This window comes from Castor canadensis, chromosome 13 (assembly GCF_047511655.1).
Source record: "Castor canadensis chromosome 13, mCasCan1.hap1v2, whole genome shotgun sequence".
NCBI classification, from domain to species: Eukaryota; Metazoa; Chordata; class Mammalia; order Rodentia; family Castoridae; genus Castor; species Castor canadensis.
The window spans coordinates 91,188,031-91,205,785 of NC_133398.1; the positions used below are offsets into that span (position 1 = coordinate 91,188,031).

Below are 17,755 nucleotides of genomic sequence, written 5' to 3' on the forward strand. Positions count from 1 at the left end.
GGCATTGAGTTTGCAATTCATGAATCATGGATCAGATGGGCAAATATGATAACTAAATAGACCACTGTTCTGAAACTTACAGGAAAGATTTATAGATATTTTCTTTCTTCCCATGCTTTGAATTTTATAAGCCAAAGAACACCAAAACAACCAATAAAAAATTTAAATGTTTTTCAAAAGAAACAAAAATAATGTTTAATTACAGACACATAGGAGTTTTTTTTGTTTTTTGGGTTTTTTTTGTTGGTATTAATGAGCCCATCTGAATTCTCTTCAGAATGGATAAGGTGAAAGGTGGGAGGTTTATCACAATCTGCAGCAAATCTTCACCTGAAGCCTGAATCTCCCCAAAGACCAGAAGAATTAAGGAGAAGAATCATATCTATGGAAATGCAAAATTTCCCTGTCATGAGAATAAATCCTAAAAGATAAATCTTTAACTTCATCATAGAGTAAAGTTATAGCTCTTTGACAAATGATGTTCTGTGTTGTCATGACAACAGGGCCTGCTAAAAGTGTGCATTCAGAGGCCTGCCCATAAATCAGAACGTTTTAGGAAGGGGTTAAAACAAACATTTCTAGACTATTCCTCCAGATGTAGTGCCAAGAATGTAATTATAGACATTTGTATCAGTCTGCCATAAAGCATGACAGCTCCAATCTTATAAAACGTTATTTTTAAAAAATCTATTAAATCCATGTCCCTTGGAGAGAAATTAATATCACACCTAAGGTTGGGAGTCAGTGCAGCTCAGTGGCTGTGAAAATTAGGGTGGCAGAGTCAGAAAACAGGCTGTGATCTACAAGCAGAGGACAAAAGAATTTGGTTGAGCTTCTAACTCTCCAGAGAAGAAATGCTGAGGGACAAATGCTGAGGGACACAGCATATTGCACAGAGACTTTCTGGAAGCTCAGGAGAGCATGAAAAAGTAATCAAAGATTTGGGGATGGAATTGGAAAGGAAGAGCTGATAGGCTCAAAAGACAGAGGTGAAGCAATTAAGAACTGCTGAATCCAGGAAGACACAGTCAAGCAATAACCATCGGCAGCTGCCAGTGAGGTCAGGGAAAATGAGAATTACCTTAAATCAGACATTAGAGAAATGATTCTTAAGGTAAAGGTCACTAGTTTCCACCCCAAGGATTGGCAGCCTGCAGGCCAAATTGAGTCAAGAGATAATTTTTGTCTGGCCTGCAATAGTGTTGTTTTTTTTTTTATGTGTATTGCCTGCCAACATTTAAAAATCAAGAGATTTCACATAAAACTCTGGCTACTTCACTTTAAAAAGCAGATGATTCGGCAGCAGTGAACCTGAATTCCCATCAGACAACTGAAGCTGGAATCCAGTTCAGAAAATTCAAGTTCCATGAAGACAGGACTTTGGCTTTCCCAACCGTGGCCTCAGCACTTAGAACAGTGCAGGGGATGGGGAAGGGGCTCAGTACGTGCGGGAATGAATGAATATATGAGCAGAAGCTGTCCCTTTAAATTAGACACACACTCTCTAGGGAGCTACCCCTCCCCAACTATTATCTGTTCTCTAAAGCCATTTGAGATGTCCACTTGGGTCTGTGCTGTAAGTTTTCTTCATAGGAATTCCTCATAGAACCCTGCTCTGGCCACAAGTGTAGATTGCTGAAGCAAGTGACAGTACAATAATATTCTTGAAGGATTATGAAAAATAGTCCAAAAATGAGTTTCTGTTCAAGTTTAGCAGCATCATTCATCCTGCAAGCAGGATGCAAGGTCCTTGCAGGGCCTGGAACAAAGCAAGCATTTCTGACAGGCTTCAGATCTGATCACTTGTTTATTCATTCAGCAAACACAGAACTTCGCCTAAGTGTTATTATGATTAAGAGCCGTGGTATATGCCTCTTTCATGTTGATGTCTTAAGATTTCAATTTTTATTGAATGAATGAATGCATGGTGGGACTCTCTACAGATAAAAATCATATTATAGGCAGGTGCTCTACCTCTTGAACCACACCTCCAGCCCTTTTTGCTCTGGTTATTTTGGAGATAGGGACTCACTTTTTGCCCAGACTGGACTAGACTAAGATCCTCCCATTTTAGGCTTCTTGCCATCACTGGGATGACAGGCATATGCCACCATGCTCAGCTTTTTTCTGTTGAGATAGAATTTGTCAAACTTTTTGTCCAGGCTGGCCTCGAACCATGACCTTCCTGATCTCAGTTTACCAAGCAGCTAGCATTACAGGTATCAGTCATCAGCACCCAGCTGACCAAGCCTTTTGGTCTGAGGCTCCATACAGCTTCAGCCACAGACATATTCTCAACCTCAACCAAAGTGGCTCAAGCAAGGATCATATATACTTCATTTGCTGCTTTGAAAGCATAGTGAGGATCTGTGACAGGATGGGCATGCTTTGGAGCTACTGAAATTAATGCAAAAAAAGAGGACCCAGGCTCTGCTCGATATGGCACAATACAGGCTTAATTGTTTTAACACAGTGGTGGAAAAGAAGGCTTTTTTACCTGTGGGGAAATCTGTGCCAACCTCTGGGAAGAAGGTGGGGATTGAGCTAGGCCTTGAAAGCTGGATAGCAGTACTGACGGTCATTGTTAATTATAGATCATTATTGTCATTGTTGCCACTTACTTAGCACCCCCAACTTGTGACATGCTGAATGATTGACTTGCCAGACTTTTTTCCATTCAGTTCTGAGAGTCACCCAACAAGGTAGATATCAGCCAACTCATTTTATGGAGGAGAAATCTTAGACTTGGAGATGTAAGGCCCAAGTCCAGATCACCCAATTGGCATGTGACAGGACTCAGACAGATGAGTGTTTAGGGTGCTGGGAGAGTCAAACCTGGTTGAGTAGGCAGCCTGGGGAAGTGGAACAGAGGTGGTAGGTGGGGAAGGCATGGCTGGAGAGACTATGTCCTGGAATTGGAATGCCCTCCAGAGACATCTGAACTTGGTCCACTTAGCTGACTAGTTGCCAATGGTGTGTGAACACTCAAGTCTGCATTCTGGGAAGACAATAAGGGACTTGGGTAGAGACACAGAATGAAGTAGGGCTAGAAAATCAGTTTGTACCTCTCACAGAGGAGGTGGGAGTGGGAAAAAATGGGAGAAGTTTGAAAGACATAAGAAAGCAGAGTGTGGCTTAATTTGAGGAAAATATTCAAGAGGTGAGGGAAAGAAAGCTGTCTTGGCTAATCCAGAGGGATGGAAGGATGAGAGACTGTTAACCACAGAAGGCACAGGGCAGTTGTGTCTAGGCAGATGTCATAAACTCAGTGACAAAGAAAAACTTGATCTTTTGTGCTTCTAGGACCCACAAAGTCCAGGACTGCTGGATGTACTGCTGTTTCTGCCTTCTCTTCCCAACTCTGGTGGACTTCCTCCAAAGGAAACTGGTGGACAGGTACAGGGTGCATCTTTAACTTAAATACTGAAGTGTCGCAAATGTTCCAAAGAACCAGCATGCAGGGGTATCATGATGCAAGATGTAGAAGCCACAGCCTACTTTCCTGGAAGGTTTCACCTCACCAGCAACAGAATCTCAGCATTGAGGTACAGAACAACCAGAAATATTGCCTGAATCTCAGATACGAAATTTCCAAACTCAGAGAAAAGGAACTGAGAACCAGGAGGCCATTTGGGGCTGTTTGGGTTGTTATTTTCTCCAGAGCCCCTTTCTAGATTTTTCCCCTACCTTCTCCAATAGCCGTGCCATCCTGTCTTCAAGACTTCCAAGAAGAAAAGAAGAGGGTGGTGTATGGTGCTCACATACCAAGCATCCAGGGTCTAGGATGACCTGAGTTCTGCATGCCTATCTTATTAAGATGCTGCTGGAAGAGTGTCAGCAAGCACTGGACATGGAGTCAGAAGAACAGTTTGAATCATAGTGTCACCTGTAATTTTTATGACCTGGAGACTTAGGAAAGTCACAAGGAGTAGGCCGTGGTGGGGCACCTCAGCTTCACTGTGGCTGCTACTATGCACCCTGCCCATGGCCACAGCCACACTGGTGTACTTTTTCTGGAGCACTGCTCTTGAGCTATATGGGAACTCACATTTGCCTGTTATGACCCTCAGCCAGTGACAGGCAGGTACATGGATATGAAAGTCCAGCTCCCCAATCTCAGGGTGGGACAACTCTGAGTGACAACTTACAAACTGAGACCCCCAAATGATCTGACTGAAGCCACCACCATGAGGCTTTGTCTCAAATCTCACTTCTGCTTAGCTCCCCATTTTCTGCACTGCTTCCTCATCCATCCTTTCCCAGGCACACCCTTAATAAGTCACTTGCACATGACTACCCATCTCAGAGTCTGCTTCCAGGAAACCCTACTATGACGAGCAGCCACTCAAGGGTATGGAAAAAGAACTGAATCTGAAAGCTACCAGCAGACTGTCCAGGAAAAGGGTCACAGCAGATAAGATTTAGCATAAAAGCATGTTATGTTTGGTTCCTAGAGACTTTTTAAAAAATGTTATGGGCCTTGCCAACATTAAAAACTGAGAAATTTCACACAAAACCCAGATCTCTAGTCTTGAAAAATCAGAAGATTTGGCTCTCTGAGCCTGCGTTCCTACACAGTAACATGGGCCAGGATTGAGGCAGCTCCGCCCTGTGCATGGAGCCAGTCCTACCAGCCAGCTATGCATGCACAAGACCTGTCCAGTCTCTGAAGTCATTTGAGTCGGCAACTTATGGTCTAGCACATAGAAAGTATTCAGTAAACTTTGTCAAATCTGAACAGGCATCATTTGTCTTGAAAGCAATCCAACGAGAGGGCTGCTGGAGAACAGGGGAGAATAATTGTGTAAGAGGCCGAATCGCTCTGTCCCACTCCAACTCTTTCCCCACTCCAACTCTTTCCTCATGTCTGGCAAGGTATTGATGTACACTTCCATAAACACTCTTCTGAAAAACTATGAATCAATAATGAGGGCTGCCATGTAGGAAATTTGTTTGATGGGGAACACAAAATGAAATGAAATAAAATCACTTGTGGTTTTAGTATGGAGGCGAGAAAAACAAAAACAGGTCTTAGTTTCAGATGTAGTTTTATGTTACCATAAATAAAAGGATGGCTACAGCTCCAAAATGACATTTTAAATAGTTCAAAATGCTGACTTTCCCAAACTATGTACTTTTTTGAAAAGAATGATGATGGATGGCTGAAGCCCTTTCACCACTGCAAGTGGTAGTGGATCACTGAAGGACACAGAGGTTTCCTGGTGGACTGGAAGCAAGCAGTCCAGCCAGGAGTGTGCGGGATACTGTGCAGATGGGTTAGTTGCTTTATAGAGAGATGAGAAGCAGTGGGGAACCAGCTCACCTGTTAAATGAAGCTCAGCTATGGCAGTATCTAATGCCTGAGAGCCACAGAAGGCAACTCACAGACCTTCAATAACAGGGCACCTAATTGATCCTCAACCCCAGCTGCTGCTATGAAATCCATCCACTCATCTGCCCAGAGGCCGAGCCTCTTGGAGACTGTTCCAATGCCAATGACTGAGAGCAACACGAATACCAACGCAGATCCATCTTGGCAGACAATAAACTCCTCCGATGGCTGATTTGGGCTCCAACACTCCCCAAATGCCCTGACAATACTACCTTCGTGTGAATGACAGCCCAAGATGCTTGACCCAGCTCCTGTCCCCCTCTCATGCACTGAAGGGTCTTCTTGTGTTGCAGTCTGAAGCTCTTGCAGCCTTCTCCAGCTCCCTCCCCATTGTCTTTCACCCTAGAGTTTCTCCCGATTAAAAAAAAACAACAACTTTGCAGTTTTGATTCCGTCTTGGTGTCTGCTTCTGACAGAACACATTCTGCACTTGAAAATGCCTCCTATCTGTCTGCTCTACCCTGTGAATAGAGGCTCCCAATTCTGTATGGTTATATGAGCCCAAAGAATAAGGCTCTTATAGAGAACATAAAGGTGAGTGGGCTTTCTGGAATTGAGTATGGAGTTAAGGGAATGAGAATAGGAAAAGAAGGATGAGGAGGCGAGGGAAAAGGAAGAGGAGGAAGAAGATACCTGTCAGTTCCTCCATTTGGACAATTTCTACCAAGAATATGGGCCTGGAGTTCCCCTGAAAGATTTATTCACATTACTATGAAAAATTCTCTGAGTTACTTGCATTGTTCCAGAATCCCAAGGGTTCAGCTGCTATTTAGGAGTAGGATTTATAGTCTCTTATAGGACTATCGGCCAGTAAGTCCTTTGTGACCGTAATGACAACCACAAGGTTGTCATTCTCTATATCCTAAACCTGAACATTCCTGATTTCCATTTTGTTGAAAGTGAGGAAGAGGGAAGTACACATTCTTCATGCAATATGTAAAAATTCACCTCATAACCAAGAAAGAAGTCAGTGATTCAAACCACACACACACATGTTCTCTCTCTCTTTCTGCCCCCCACCCCCCACTCCTCAAGAAGGTTAACACTAAAAAGAAGCTTTCAGGCTGGTTATTTCATAATTCACAGTACAATAGAAAATGGGAAACAAAATCAGCAACATCATTTATAAACCCTGGAAAATGGAAGTTTCCAAGCTGTCATAAATAAGGATGGAAGTATTTGCCAAGTCACAGGTTTTGCCAAGTTTGAAATCCACTCAATCCTTACATCTTGGAGCTCAGAACAGAATACCAACCTTTTGAGATTTGTAATCATTTCTTCTCAGCAAAACTTCTTGCTATTTATAAGAAAGTAGAAACAAAAAGCAAAATATACAACATGGAAAGTTTTTTAAAAGGACCTAGAAGCAGTATGCATGGTGAACACTGGAAGAGAATAGTGATATAAATGATATATGCACTGGGATTCAAGTCCCATTTAGCCTAACAAGTCTGAAAACTCACAATAGTCCTCTTCCCTCTTCCGGGTGTGTATTAGTAGATGTGTGTTAAACATGTACTAATAGATGACTAGTAGATGTCTCTGTGTATGCAGGAATTATGTTCTTGCTAGTACTTCTCTCTCTCTCTCTCTCTCTCTCTCTCTCTCTCCACACACACACACACACACACACTCCATACAACCAAATTAAAAAAATTATGACCATGTAAAAATTAAAGGGACAAGGCATATTTGTGATGTTTGTGTTAGGTAGAAAAAGAACTATTAGAAAAGAGCAGGAATTTTTTTGAGAAAAATAGCCAGGTTTTGGTGTATGCCTATAGTCTCAGCACTTGGGAGGCAGAGACAGGAGGATTGTGAGTTTGAGGCTATCCTGTGCTGTATGACCTTGTTTCAAAACAGAAAGAAAGAAAGAGCGAGGAAGGAAGGGAGGGAGACAGGAAGGAAGGAAGGAAGGAAAGGAGGGAGGGAGAAAGGGAGGGAGGCAGAAAGGGAGGGATAGAGGGAGGGAGGTAGGGAGGGAGGAAACCAAGGGAGGAATGGAAGCAAAGGAGGGAGGGAGAAAGAGAGGGAAGGAAGGAAAGAAAGAAAGAAAGACAGAAAGAAGGAAGGAAAGGAAGTGAGGGAGGGAGGGAGAAAAGGATGGAGGGGAACATGCAAAAAAGAGAAAATATGTAATAAGGGTAGGGATACTTTACACCATCTTGTACTTTATACATGGTCAAGAAGAACTGTAGCCACCAGATGAAGAGCAGAGACTGTCTCAGAACCTGGAGCCAAGGAAACACCCATGGAGCAAAAGAAAGTAAAAGAAAATCACTTAGAAAAGCCTTGCCAGAAGCAGGGGTTTATAGGCAGACAGATCTGATTTAGATGCCCTAGAAAAATTACTTGAGCTTCTATGAGGCTGTTTTCTCATGTGTAAATCATGGCACAACAGTACCAGCATCACAGATATTCCACAAACTACCACCCGTGAGGCCAAAGATGGCACCTGCTTGGTTTGCTGTGCGCTTCTCCAGAGCCCAGATCACCATCTGACATGTAATTGACATAAATATTTCACAGATTTTGAATAGACTTGATGCAACTTAAAATGAGATAATATATTAAAGAATTTAGTGTACATCTTAAGGTTCTGTCAAGGAAAATAAATCACCTTAGCTGGTTTAAATGAAGAGATGCATAGAGGGACTATATAGAGAGGTGTGAATGATTTGGAGGGACAAACAGGAAATGAGATACTGAGGGAGTGACAGCATTGGGAAGCCTTTGTCACCTCTAGGGGTGGAGAGACAGATGGGGTTGATAGTGTGAGTGGAGCCCAATGAGAGCTGGAGTCATGAAGGAAGAGCCACCCAGCAGGCCTCCAGATGTAAAAGATGATCACTGCTAGAGCTGGCTTCTCCACATACAGAATGTGCTAGACATATTCCTACCATCTTTCTCCACCTGAGACCTGCTGGTGTACCCACTAGTCAGACACTGTGGGAAGCCAACACATTTCCAGTGTGGAAATAAACCACGCACTCAATGCAGCAATGTTTGGAGAATGGTGATGGAGACATGGCTGATCTCCCTAAAATTCAGAAGTCTGAAGTAAATGTAAAGAGAAAAGAAGTCTGCCCTGGGAGTCATTCTTGAAAAGCCAGAAGCATCCTCAGAGGCTGTGTCCTACTATATATGGAAAAACCTAGAACTTCCCCAAAAGGTAAAACAGTGTTGGCAACTGTACTTTCCATCCCAATCTGAGGGGTGTTAGGTAAAATTGCAGGAACTTATCTAAAGCTGAATTATAATCCTCAAAGCAAACAGTGTGGCCTACATTTTTATTTTATGACCCAGCAAGATCAATTACAATATGATGGGAGTTATTAAAAAGAGATGGAATGGTGAAAAATAAACACAAGAGACATTTCTCCTCCCCTCCTTGGAAACAGAATAAAAATATTAAAAGAAGCGAGGGAGAGGAGAGAACTTACTGTTCATTAACTTATGGTCAGGCAGAGATTTTAATTCAGTAAACACAAGCCCTGGGGTCTTGTGGTGTTTGAGATGGACTTGATCAAATGGCTGGAAAATTAGCATATGTCGTTGGCAGTCTCTCTTAAATCACTGGCTGCCAGATGGAATGTACAGGGACAGGAGCCTCGATGTGACCAGGTTACTCTGAGGTTGCTCTGACTCTTGTTGCTGGAAGGAAAAAAGCAGCTCATGCTTTTTCTGCCACTTCATTCTTTCATCTGGATCTTGTCTATGGAGATGGCTGGTTATATCCTCAAACACCTTCTCCCACCATGCCCCATCCATCCCCTGAGATGTCGTCCCTCGAAATTGCTATTTGGCTAGTAAAGACTACTCCAACTATGGGAAGAACAGAACATCAAGAGTGATGAAAAACATTCACTTGAGAGCAATCAAAAACAACAAATCCATCTTCAGTTACAATGGACAAAGCAAACATACTCTGGATTTTCCTGTGCTAATTAGCACTGAATACAACCTTGATGCAACTTGTGTTTTATAAGGTGAAAGGGAAAAACCAGCTGCCAATCTCACTACGTGCTGTCACATATTCGCACTCACAAGTCAAGATCGGCAAGGGATTCGTTATTGGCACCAATAACCAAGGCCTTCCTGGGGCCAGAGGCAGGCACCTCCCCACTGACCTAAGCTAACCTTATGGACGTATTTTGCCAAAAATAATTTCTGCTTAATTTCCAGTGCCAGAAGGAGTGACCAATGGGCCCTTTAGCAAATCCCAGAGTAACCACCTTCCAAGAGATGCCTCAGGCATCTGGCTGGACTCACACTGATCCCAGCTGGGCTCAGAGTCAGTCCAGCCCATACCAGGGAGTTGTGAAGAGACCTAGCTTTTGATCCAGCTGGTCTGAACTCAATCTTGGGGTTATCACTTGTTGGCCAGACAACCTGGGGCACATCCTTGGAACTGACTCTGTTCCTTAGTTTCCCAGTCTTTAAAATATGGACACTATTCACATCAGCTGCATAGGGTTGTTAGAGAGTCAGGAAGCAGGTAAAAAACTGTGCTTGACACACAGTCAGAAATCAATGTCTCAGCCATCATCATCTTGTAGATCTAATGGTAGATCAATTTTTATTTTGCTAAGGCAAAAATACTTTAATTGCTGATAAAATGTCAATAGTACTGGTCTAAATGGTTTAATGCTAACTAAAAAATATCCAGATTACAAAGTATTCTTAAAGGAATGAAATTTTGTTGCTTCTGTATGAATGAGGCCCATGAGGTGTGGCCTAGTAGAGATAGTACCAGAAACTACTTCAGGAAGCAAAGAGTAGTAATCTAGTTATCTGTATGTTCCTAAGGCTTGAGGGAATTTGAAACAAGTCTTTTCTTTCTAACAATCTCAGCCAATTTGGAGTTTTTTCTTAGTCAGATTTTTAAGTAGATAACTAAAAAAACAAGGCAGATTCTGTTTGAGTGACCGACAACTCTGAATAAAGTGAAACTAAAAGAGGATGACAGTCTCTGGGGTAAGATGGCCAATGCTATTTCTTCCAGAATCCTCAAACTACGTAACACCATTCAAAGTCATTGAACTATTACAATATGGACCCCAACAAACTGGATCCTCTTATCAAAATCAAATCCAGAGTGGAATGACTATAAAAAAATCACCTGGGTAGAGAGTGGGATCTGGATGAGAAGTATGTCATCTCTGACAATGCTCCAAGGTGGCCTTCACAGCTGAGGCCACACCCAGACAGCCCAGTGAGTGGTTTCCTTTCCATTTGTTCTCCCCCTATTTTCACTCAGGCAACTGTCACATGACCAGCAGATGCAAGTGAGTTTGTAATTCTCAAGCAATTGCTGAATCCTACCATATAACAAGGCCAACATAACGTTCTATAGAGTGTCATCAGCGAGAGTGAGGGCTTGCACTTACCACACCATGTGCTAAAAACTTCGGCCATCTCATTTAACGCTCATAAGAGCCTGATGGGTGGGTACTTTCACTGGCATCATTTCATCTTGCAAATGAAGAAACTCAGACCCAGAGATCACATGGTTTGTGAGTATAGCTGAGACTTAAATGTGTGTAGTCTAGGTGGAGTGCTTACCTCCTCAAATTATTACAAGGCTTCCAAATGTCTAGCAAAAATCTGGTCTCCAGTCAGAAAATTTAGAAGGCATTTAGGTAAAAACCCAGGTCAATAGCACTAAACACTCTTAGAAGGGGCAGTATACTGGACATGATAAAACACTAGGTCTCACTGGATTTATTTTTTTAATCCCTGCCTTCAATTTGAAGTAAAACACCTTTAAGATTGTCAGAGGTGGGCTCAAATAAGTCAGAGATGGTATCCTACAAACCTTACTTTGGTACTGTGCTCCATTGGAAAAATTAGGAAGGGAAGGTGTGACAGGACTGGGGGATGGGGAGCAGAAGGGGCATAAAGTGTGGGCACCATGACAACAGTCCATCATCTTCCCTTCACTCTTCATTGTATAAAAGTAAAAGTCAGATGTTTATTTAATCACACAGTCACCTAGAATGGAGGGAGAGACCACTGAGCATCCTGTGGGTCCTGGGTCATTCCAGATTTTTTAAATATTCAAGTGCTTTTCCACAGAATATAGAGTTTCATGTTTTAAAAAAATGAATCCCTTAAGCATTTTTAAGTATTATCTTTTGACCAATGAAAATATTTCTAATGCAAGATTCATTAAACTATAAATATTGATGGTAATGTTAAAAATCCCTTGTTTGAGATGACTTATTTCAGAATCTGTGTTGGGTTTGGGATTCCCCCAAAACTCAGTGACATTTCTCACACTTTTCTTTAACACCTTCAGTTTTGAACACCACAATGACACACACGTGATGGTAGGTGTTTGAGACAGGGAGGGGAGGAGCACAAGATCTACAGAGAATGCCAGACACATGGAGATGAATTATAAAACTTTATTGGCTTGTTAAAAAAATTAGTGATTTCAACAAGTACATTTATAGACTATCTGCATTGTTAAAAACAGCATAAAGTAAAAATTAAAAGTGATTATCCATTATTTATAGGAAACATGAAAAAATTACTTGAAAACCTGGAACATAATAGGGACTGAAAAACAAGGCATGAGGATGAGTCAGAGGCTGCCTCTGGACTATAGCAAATGGATTTGCACATGAAATGGGGTGAGCTCAAGGATTTATCTTTCTTGGGCATCTCTTGCTGCTTCAAATTCATAAATGTAAAGTAAATAAAGTTGGTGAAAAAAATCTCGGTTCTTTTCTTTTTTTTGTACTGGGGCTCGAACTCAGGGCCTTCACTTTGAGCCACTCCACCAGTCCTATTTTTTGTGAAGGGTTTTTCAAGACAGGGTCTTGAGAACTATTTGCCCGGGTTGACTTTGAACCATGATCTTCCTGGTCTCTGCCTCCTGAGTCAGTAGGATTTACAGGCATAAGTCACCAGCACCTGGCTTAAATCTTGGTTCTTTTCTTTGCTTCTCATACATTTTTCCATGAAAACAAAGACTCCAAACACAGCCAGAGATTTGTAGGGAGGAGTGAGGGGTTGTTTCAACATATTCTGGGTGTTCACGAGTAACCATGCCAAGGGTGCCCCACAACATGGACCCAAGTTAAACTCAGACTGATCTTACTGTCATGTGCAGTTGGCTGCAAGATTCCTCTGGCCCTGAAGACCAAAGTAAGGAAATGGTTGTCCTCAGTGGGAAGCGGCCTTCTATGACAGTCGTCTTCATATAACTTTCTGAGCTGGGAATTCTGTCAACCTAATTCAGTCTGGCAGTGCCCCAAGGAAAATTAAATTTGGGAGAGTCCTTACCTTTCCTGGGTGCCTTTAGATAAACTTAACATGGCTTACAAGTACTAAGGGTATATGAACATGGCAGAATGCACTCAATGGCTACTTCCTTAAGCTATTCAAACCTGCATAGTCTAGAACAAGTGCCTACTTCCTCAAATTATCATACAGCCCCCAAATGTCAGAGTCAAATCTTTCCTTGGAGTCAAATCTGCTGAGTTGCACAGTGCTCCATGGATATAGACTAGTATAACCAGCACAGCCCATGTGGTTGGGGGCAGCAACCTGTGTGGTAGGGATTTACCTCACTTCAGTACTGCTCTCCCTCTAGATCTAGAGTCTAGACAAAACAAGATGAAGCCAGTTTCTATTGTAGTGTGACAGAATTAGATCAAAACCAAGCATAGAATGCTAGACAGCAGGCACCAAAGCAAGTGAAGTTATGAATCATCCAAGAGAGTGAGAGAAGAGTTAGTACCAATCCTGTTTAGTATTTTGGATTCATTTTGCAAAAATAAGTTCAATGTATTATAATTATGTGAAGCAACCAGTAAAACAGTTTGCCATTGGGTCAATTTAGAATGAGAGAGAGAGAGAAACAAAGAGACAGAGACAGAGAGAGGGGAAGGATTTTAAGAAAATAAAGGAGGGAGAGAGAGAGAGAAAGAGAGAGCAGGTCCTCTCTTTTTTTCACTCACATCATGAAACTGAATTCCTGCTATGTGCTCCCCAATAACTTCCTCTGCAAACCCCTGAAATGTAGCTTCCTCTCTGTCTGAGGACATGTGTCAAGCTTCAGTCATCGTAAGTCTAATTTAGGATCACTTAAAGAGTGAGAAGCCCAAAGCAAATTCCTCTGTGTTCTGTGTTACAGGATGGAGCTGGGATTGTTCAGTTCTTATCCTTGCTGTCTGTTTCCAGAAAGAAAACTCAGTGGGTCAAAACAAAATTGGTCCCTGCTGGGAGAGTGGGGTTAAAAATCCTTGAATGGATTCTGTCTGCTGTACATTTGAGCTCATTCCTCCTGTTGAGAAATGACCCTTCTTTAGCTTCGAACTGTATGTACTTGGGTTGTTGTCACAGTTAAGAGTCAGTGTCTCTGGGGTAACAATGGGAGTTTCTTAGTCTGTCTCGGCTGCTCAGCTGGGTGAAGAAGATATTAGTACTTGGACTACATACATCTCTTGAAGATGACACACCTGTTTTCCAGTCATCAAGGGTCATACCAGTCCATTAAGGACACTGTGTAGATGGAGAGTGCACTTTCCCATCTCATCCTGTAGGCCAGAATGACATGAGTGATGATGGAAAGAAAGCCATATCAGCCCAAACAGAAGGAAGGTCTTACTAGGATGTCTGGGCACCTGGAGAAGGGACCGATCAGGGAATGGTGGTATGACACTACAGTAAAAGAATTCCTAACAAGGTGAGAGGGCAGAAGTCTCTGCTGGATGGGAGTCATAAAAGAACAGCAAACATGAAGGACGTGCTGCAGATCTCTGGGCTACCAAATCCTGTTTCATAGTCCATTGCAGTATGACTCTTGGTGGTGGTCAGGAAGAAAGAAAAGTGAGTTGGCCAGGGAAGACAGGCAGATACAGTGAGAGAACAATGATTGTGTTCCAAAGACAGAAGTAACAAACTGGCAGCCCACAGGCATGTATTGTTGGCCTACATAATGTTTTAAAAATAGCTGAGCCAACTTTTCAAAAATAGGGATATTTCACATAAACATCCAGGTTTCACATCTCTCTTAAAGATTCATAAGAATTCGAAACCTGGGCCCTCATTCCCAGGGAACACGGTTGGTTGGAGCTGGATGACAGCTGCCCCTCAGGCAGACAGGTGTTGGCTCACCCAGACCACTTTGTGCATGCAGGAGACTTGCCTGGCACTGAAGGGCCAGATCTTTGTTAGAGAGCAACAGACCTGATTTCAGCAGGAATGCCATCTCTCCTTTTCTAATGCTGCAAAAATACAATATGTGTTATTAGGAAGCTCTGAAAAGCAGATCTCTTATGGAGAACCTAAAAAGCAAAGGATGAAAGGAGAGGAAGCCTAGAGTATAGAAAAGAAAAGCCATGTTACTGATTGTAGTCTTTAGGGATTAAAAAAGGAAAAGCAAAGAACACAAGAACTGTATGAAACAATTTTTTAATAGCCTGCTGTTTTCATTGTTCCCTAGGAGATGGCAAGTGATCTTTGATATACTAAATTGACTATTTGTCTACTTCTCTCCATTTTAAAACAAAAGTCTACCCTGTAATCCTTCTAGCTATTAACTAAAGATATTCTTTTTTTTTTTTTTGGATCTGGGACACTTAAAAAATAGTCCTTAAACAATCCATCACTTTTTATGGCTCCATGGAATACATAAAAGCTTCTGGGTTTTTTTTTTTTTTTTTTGTACCCAATGGTCAATATTTAAGAACCTTTGCCATATTAAGCCCCTGCCTGGCTCACAGTTTGAATTTCATTTTCCTTTCAGGAGTCAGGATTTCTGCTCTTAGTTGGCCTTTTTGTAAGTCAACACCTTTGGGAAACATGGAAATCTTGGTAGTGACAGAAACTCTCATTTAGCAGTGAGCAAGAAAATAAGAATTTAGACTATTCAGACCTCCCCACGCTGAGGGCCCATCACCCTTCTGCTCTAGCAGAAGTGAAAAGAAGAGCTTTAAAGAAAATGTTCTCATGGGCTTGGCTTTGGAGTAGCCAAGGCAAATGCTATAATCCACAGGGCTCTGGGAAATGTCTGCCTCCAGTGATACATATTTAGTGGTAATGTAAAAGATACAATATAAAATATTCATCATGGATATTCTTTTTATATCAAGCAGTTACCTAAATGGGTCCTAGTTTATTAAGATTAATGCCTTGGTTACACAGGATTCAAAATAATGTTCCAAACATGCTGGAATAGTTAAAAATGTATAAATCCTTAAAGATAAATTGCAGGACTAGAGCAACTACTTAAAACATTTTTTAATGTTAATCAGCTTCTAATTCTGCCATGGTGTACATGTGTGCCTAATAGTCACAGCTGATTGTGTTTTCAAATGAAATGTTCCAGGCCTGTCCCTGAGGAACGGAGTGAGGAGGGTTGGGATGGGGGCAGCCAAACCTCTCTTCAGCACAGGGATACTGCCTGGTCAGAGGCATCAGAGCCTATGAAGGTCACTGTGATGGTCAGATGGATGAAACAGGTCTCCATGGATCAGAACAAAGGGGGTATGCAGAGATCTGTAGCTCTAAGGCTGCCCTCTCAGCAACAAGGAAGTACGCGATAAAGCACATATTCATTAGCGACCTGCCACCTCTTTGCCACTAGGGTCAGCACAAGCTTTCCTGGCCATGAAAACCAAGCCATAGGGTAGTGTGCTGCAGGGGGACTGTCCTTCTTAGAATATCCTCTCCTGCTCACAGCAGGCCAACCATTCTGCTTGCAGGCCTTTTCACAGTAGAAAAGCTGCAGTTCTGTAATGCAAACAGCATGAGATGCTGCGGCCTTCTCACCAGGAGGACTTCTAAAAAGCAGGTGGTTCAGAGGGCAAATGAAAAGGGACAAGGTTATAATTTCACCATATGCATATGTTCCACTCTTAGTTATTCTGAAACTGACTATGCTTAGCCTAAATCTATAGTCCTGATGGAGCAGCAGTAGCTGCTTCTGCTGCTGCTGCTGCTGTTTTTTTGCCTGCTGATGAACTTTAAAGCAATCGTTAGCACTGTGTGACTCTGAGACCTAAGCTAAAAGTTTGGATCTTTACTTTAAGCAAGAAAAGAACCCTTGAATGACACCACAGTCCCCAGAGTGATAATGTATTCACTTTTAACTCTTTTAGTCACTGATTTGTAGTCAAACTCAGTGAAGTCAGCACTGATTAGAGAACAGCAGAAAATATTCTCACCTTTGTGTTAAATGTAGAGATTTTTTAGTGTGTACTTATAACTGTCCATATATATATTATATATATATATATATATTCAGTTTCACCATTGATAAACAGAAGCAATTAACATCAACATATATTTCCAGTATGGTCAAAAGCACACTTTGCATAAGAGAACTGCAATCCAATGGAATTTCATCTCCATTCTGTATTTGAGCTATTGTAAGGACAGGATTAATTTAAGGCGTTTTCTTGAGTTGCTGCTTAGCTGCCTGAGAGCTGCTCTGTCTTGGTGTTCCCCAATCACAGTTCACAATATAAGCAGGCTTCCCACAGTACACCCTCCAAGCACCGCCCATTTCTAACCAAAAACCCCCAAATAAGCAGCACTTCCCGGGATAAGCCAACAGCAGTCCCAAGAGTCCAGCTTACAGGGCAGCATCAACCAACAAGCATCACAGCCCCTTTGTCTTTTCCTTTACTTCAGCTACCCATCCAGTGGAATCTTATGAAACAAAACAAAACCTAAAAGAAACACAAAATAAAACATTAAGTCATGCTCAAAAGAAAAATCAATGGAAATTAACATACAAATATAATCACTTTTAAAGGAATATAATAAACCAAAAATGAAACACAACATAGAATGTGCTTTGAAACATAGAGTAGTATATTATAATAGGACAGAAATTGGGAGAAAATGTGCGTCTCATTATTGAACAATCTAGTTTTCAACTTAAAACCAATTTTACATGGTACATGAAATGTGGAGGAAAAAATGTAAAGGATTTCTACATATAGCTCCATTCGTAATTATATCAGATGTTAACAGCTTAACTTAATGAGGAGAAATCTGTGTACAATATAGAATATCCCTAAATAATTTATAAATATTTGTTTATATAGGATATTTGTCAAACCTGATTTGACAAGAATCTCCCCAAATCCTGATTCTCTTTCCTAGGCTAATTTCATCAAATTATTTTTAAAAATAACTGACTAGTTACTCAGCTGAAAACCAGACCTGAAAACTGGCTGATTTTAGCTGGTGAAATATTGAGCAACACAACAATCTAGATTTTTTTTCAGGAATCCTAATATTGCCTAAATTTAAGTATGTACCATGCTATGTATGTGACATGCATAGATTTAATATCTATTGTATACCATATAATATATAGCATGTAACATGCAATGTATT

The 17,755-nt window shown here is 41.5% G+C and overlaps 1 protein-coding gene across 11 annotated transcripts in view; it reads right to left on the reverse strand.

Annotated features, from left to right (window-relative positions):
• Positions 1-17,755, reverse strand: part of Ntrk2 (neurotrophic receptor tyrosine kinase 2) — a 333,650-nt gene that overhangs the window by 187,768 nt on the left and 128,127 nt on the right. Inside the window, exon 13 of one of the 11 annotated variants that reach the window (XM_020153406.2) lies at positions 11,789-17,079. The exons of the other annotated variants lie outside the window; for them this stretch is intronic. Within the exon in view, the coding sequence (XP_020008995.1) occupies positions 17,042-17,079 (38 nt within the window). The 3' untranslated portion in view covers positions 11,789-17,041. Of the gene's footprint in view, positions 1-11,788; positions 17,080-17,755 lie in introns of those variants that run through there. 11 annotated transcript variants of the gene reach the window in all.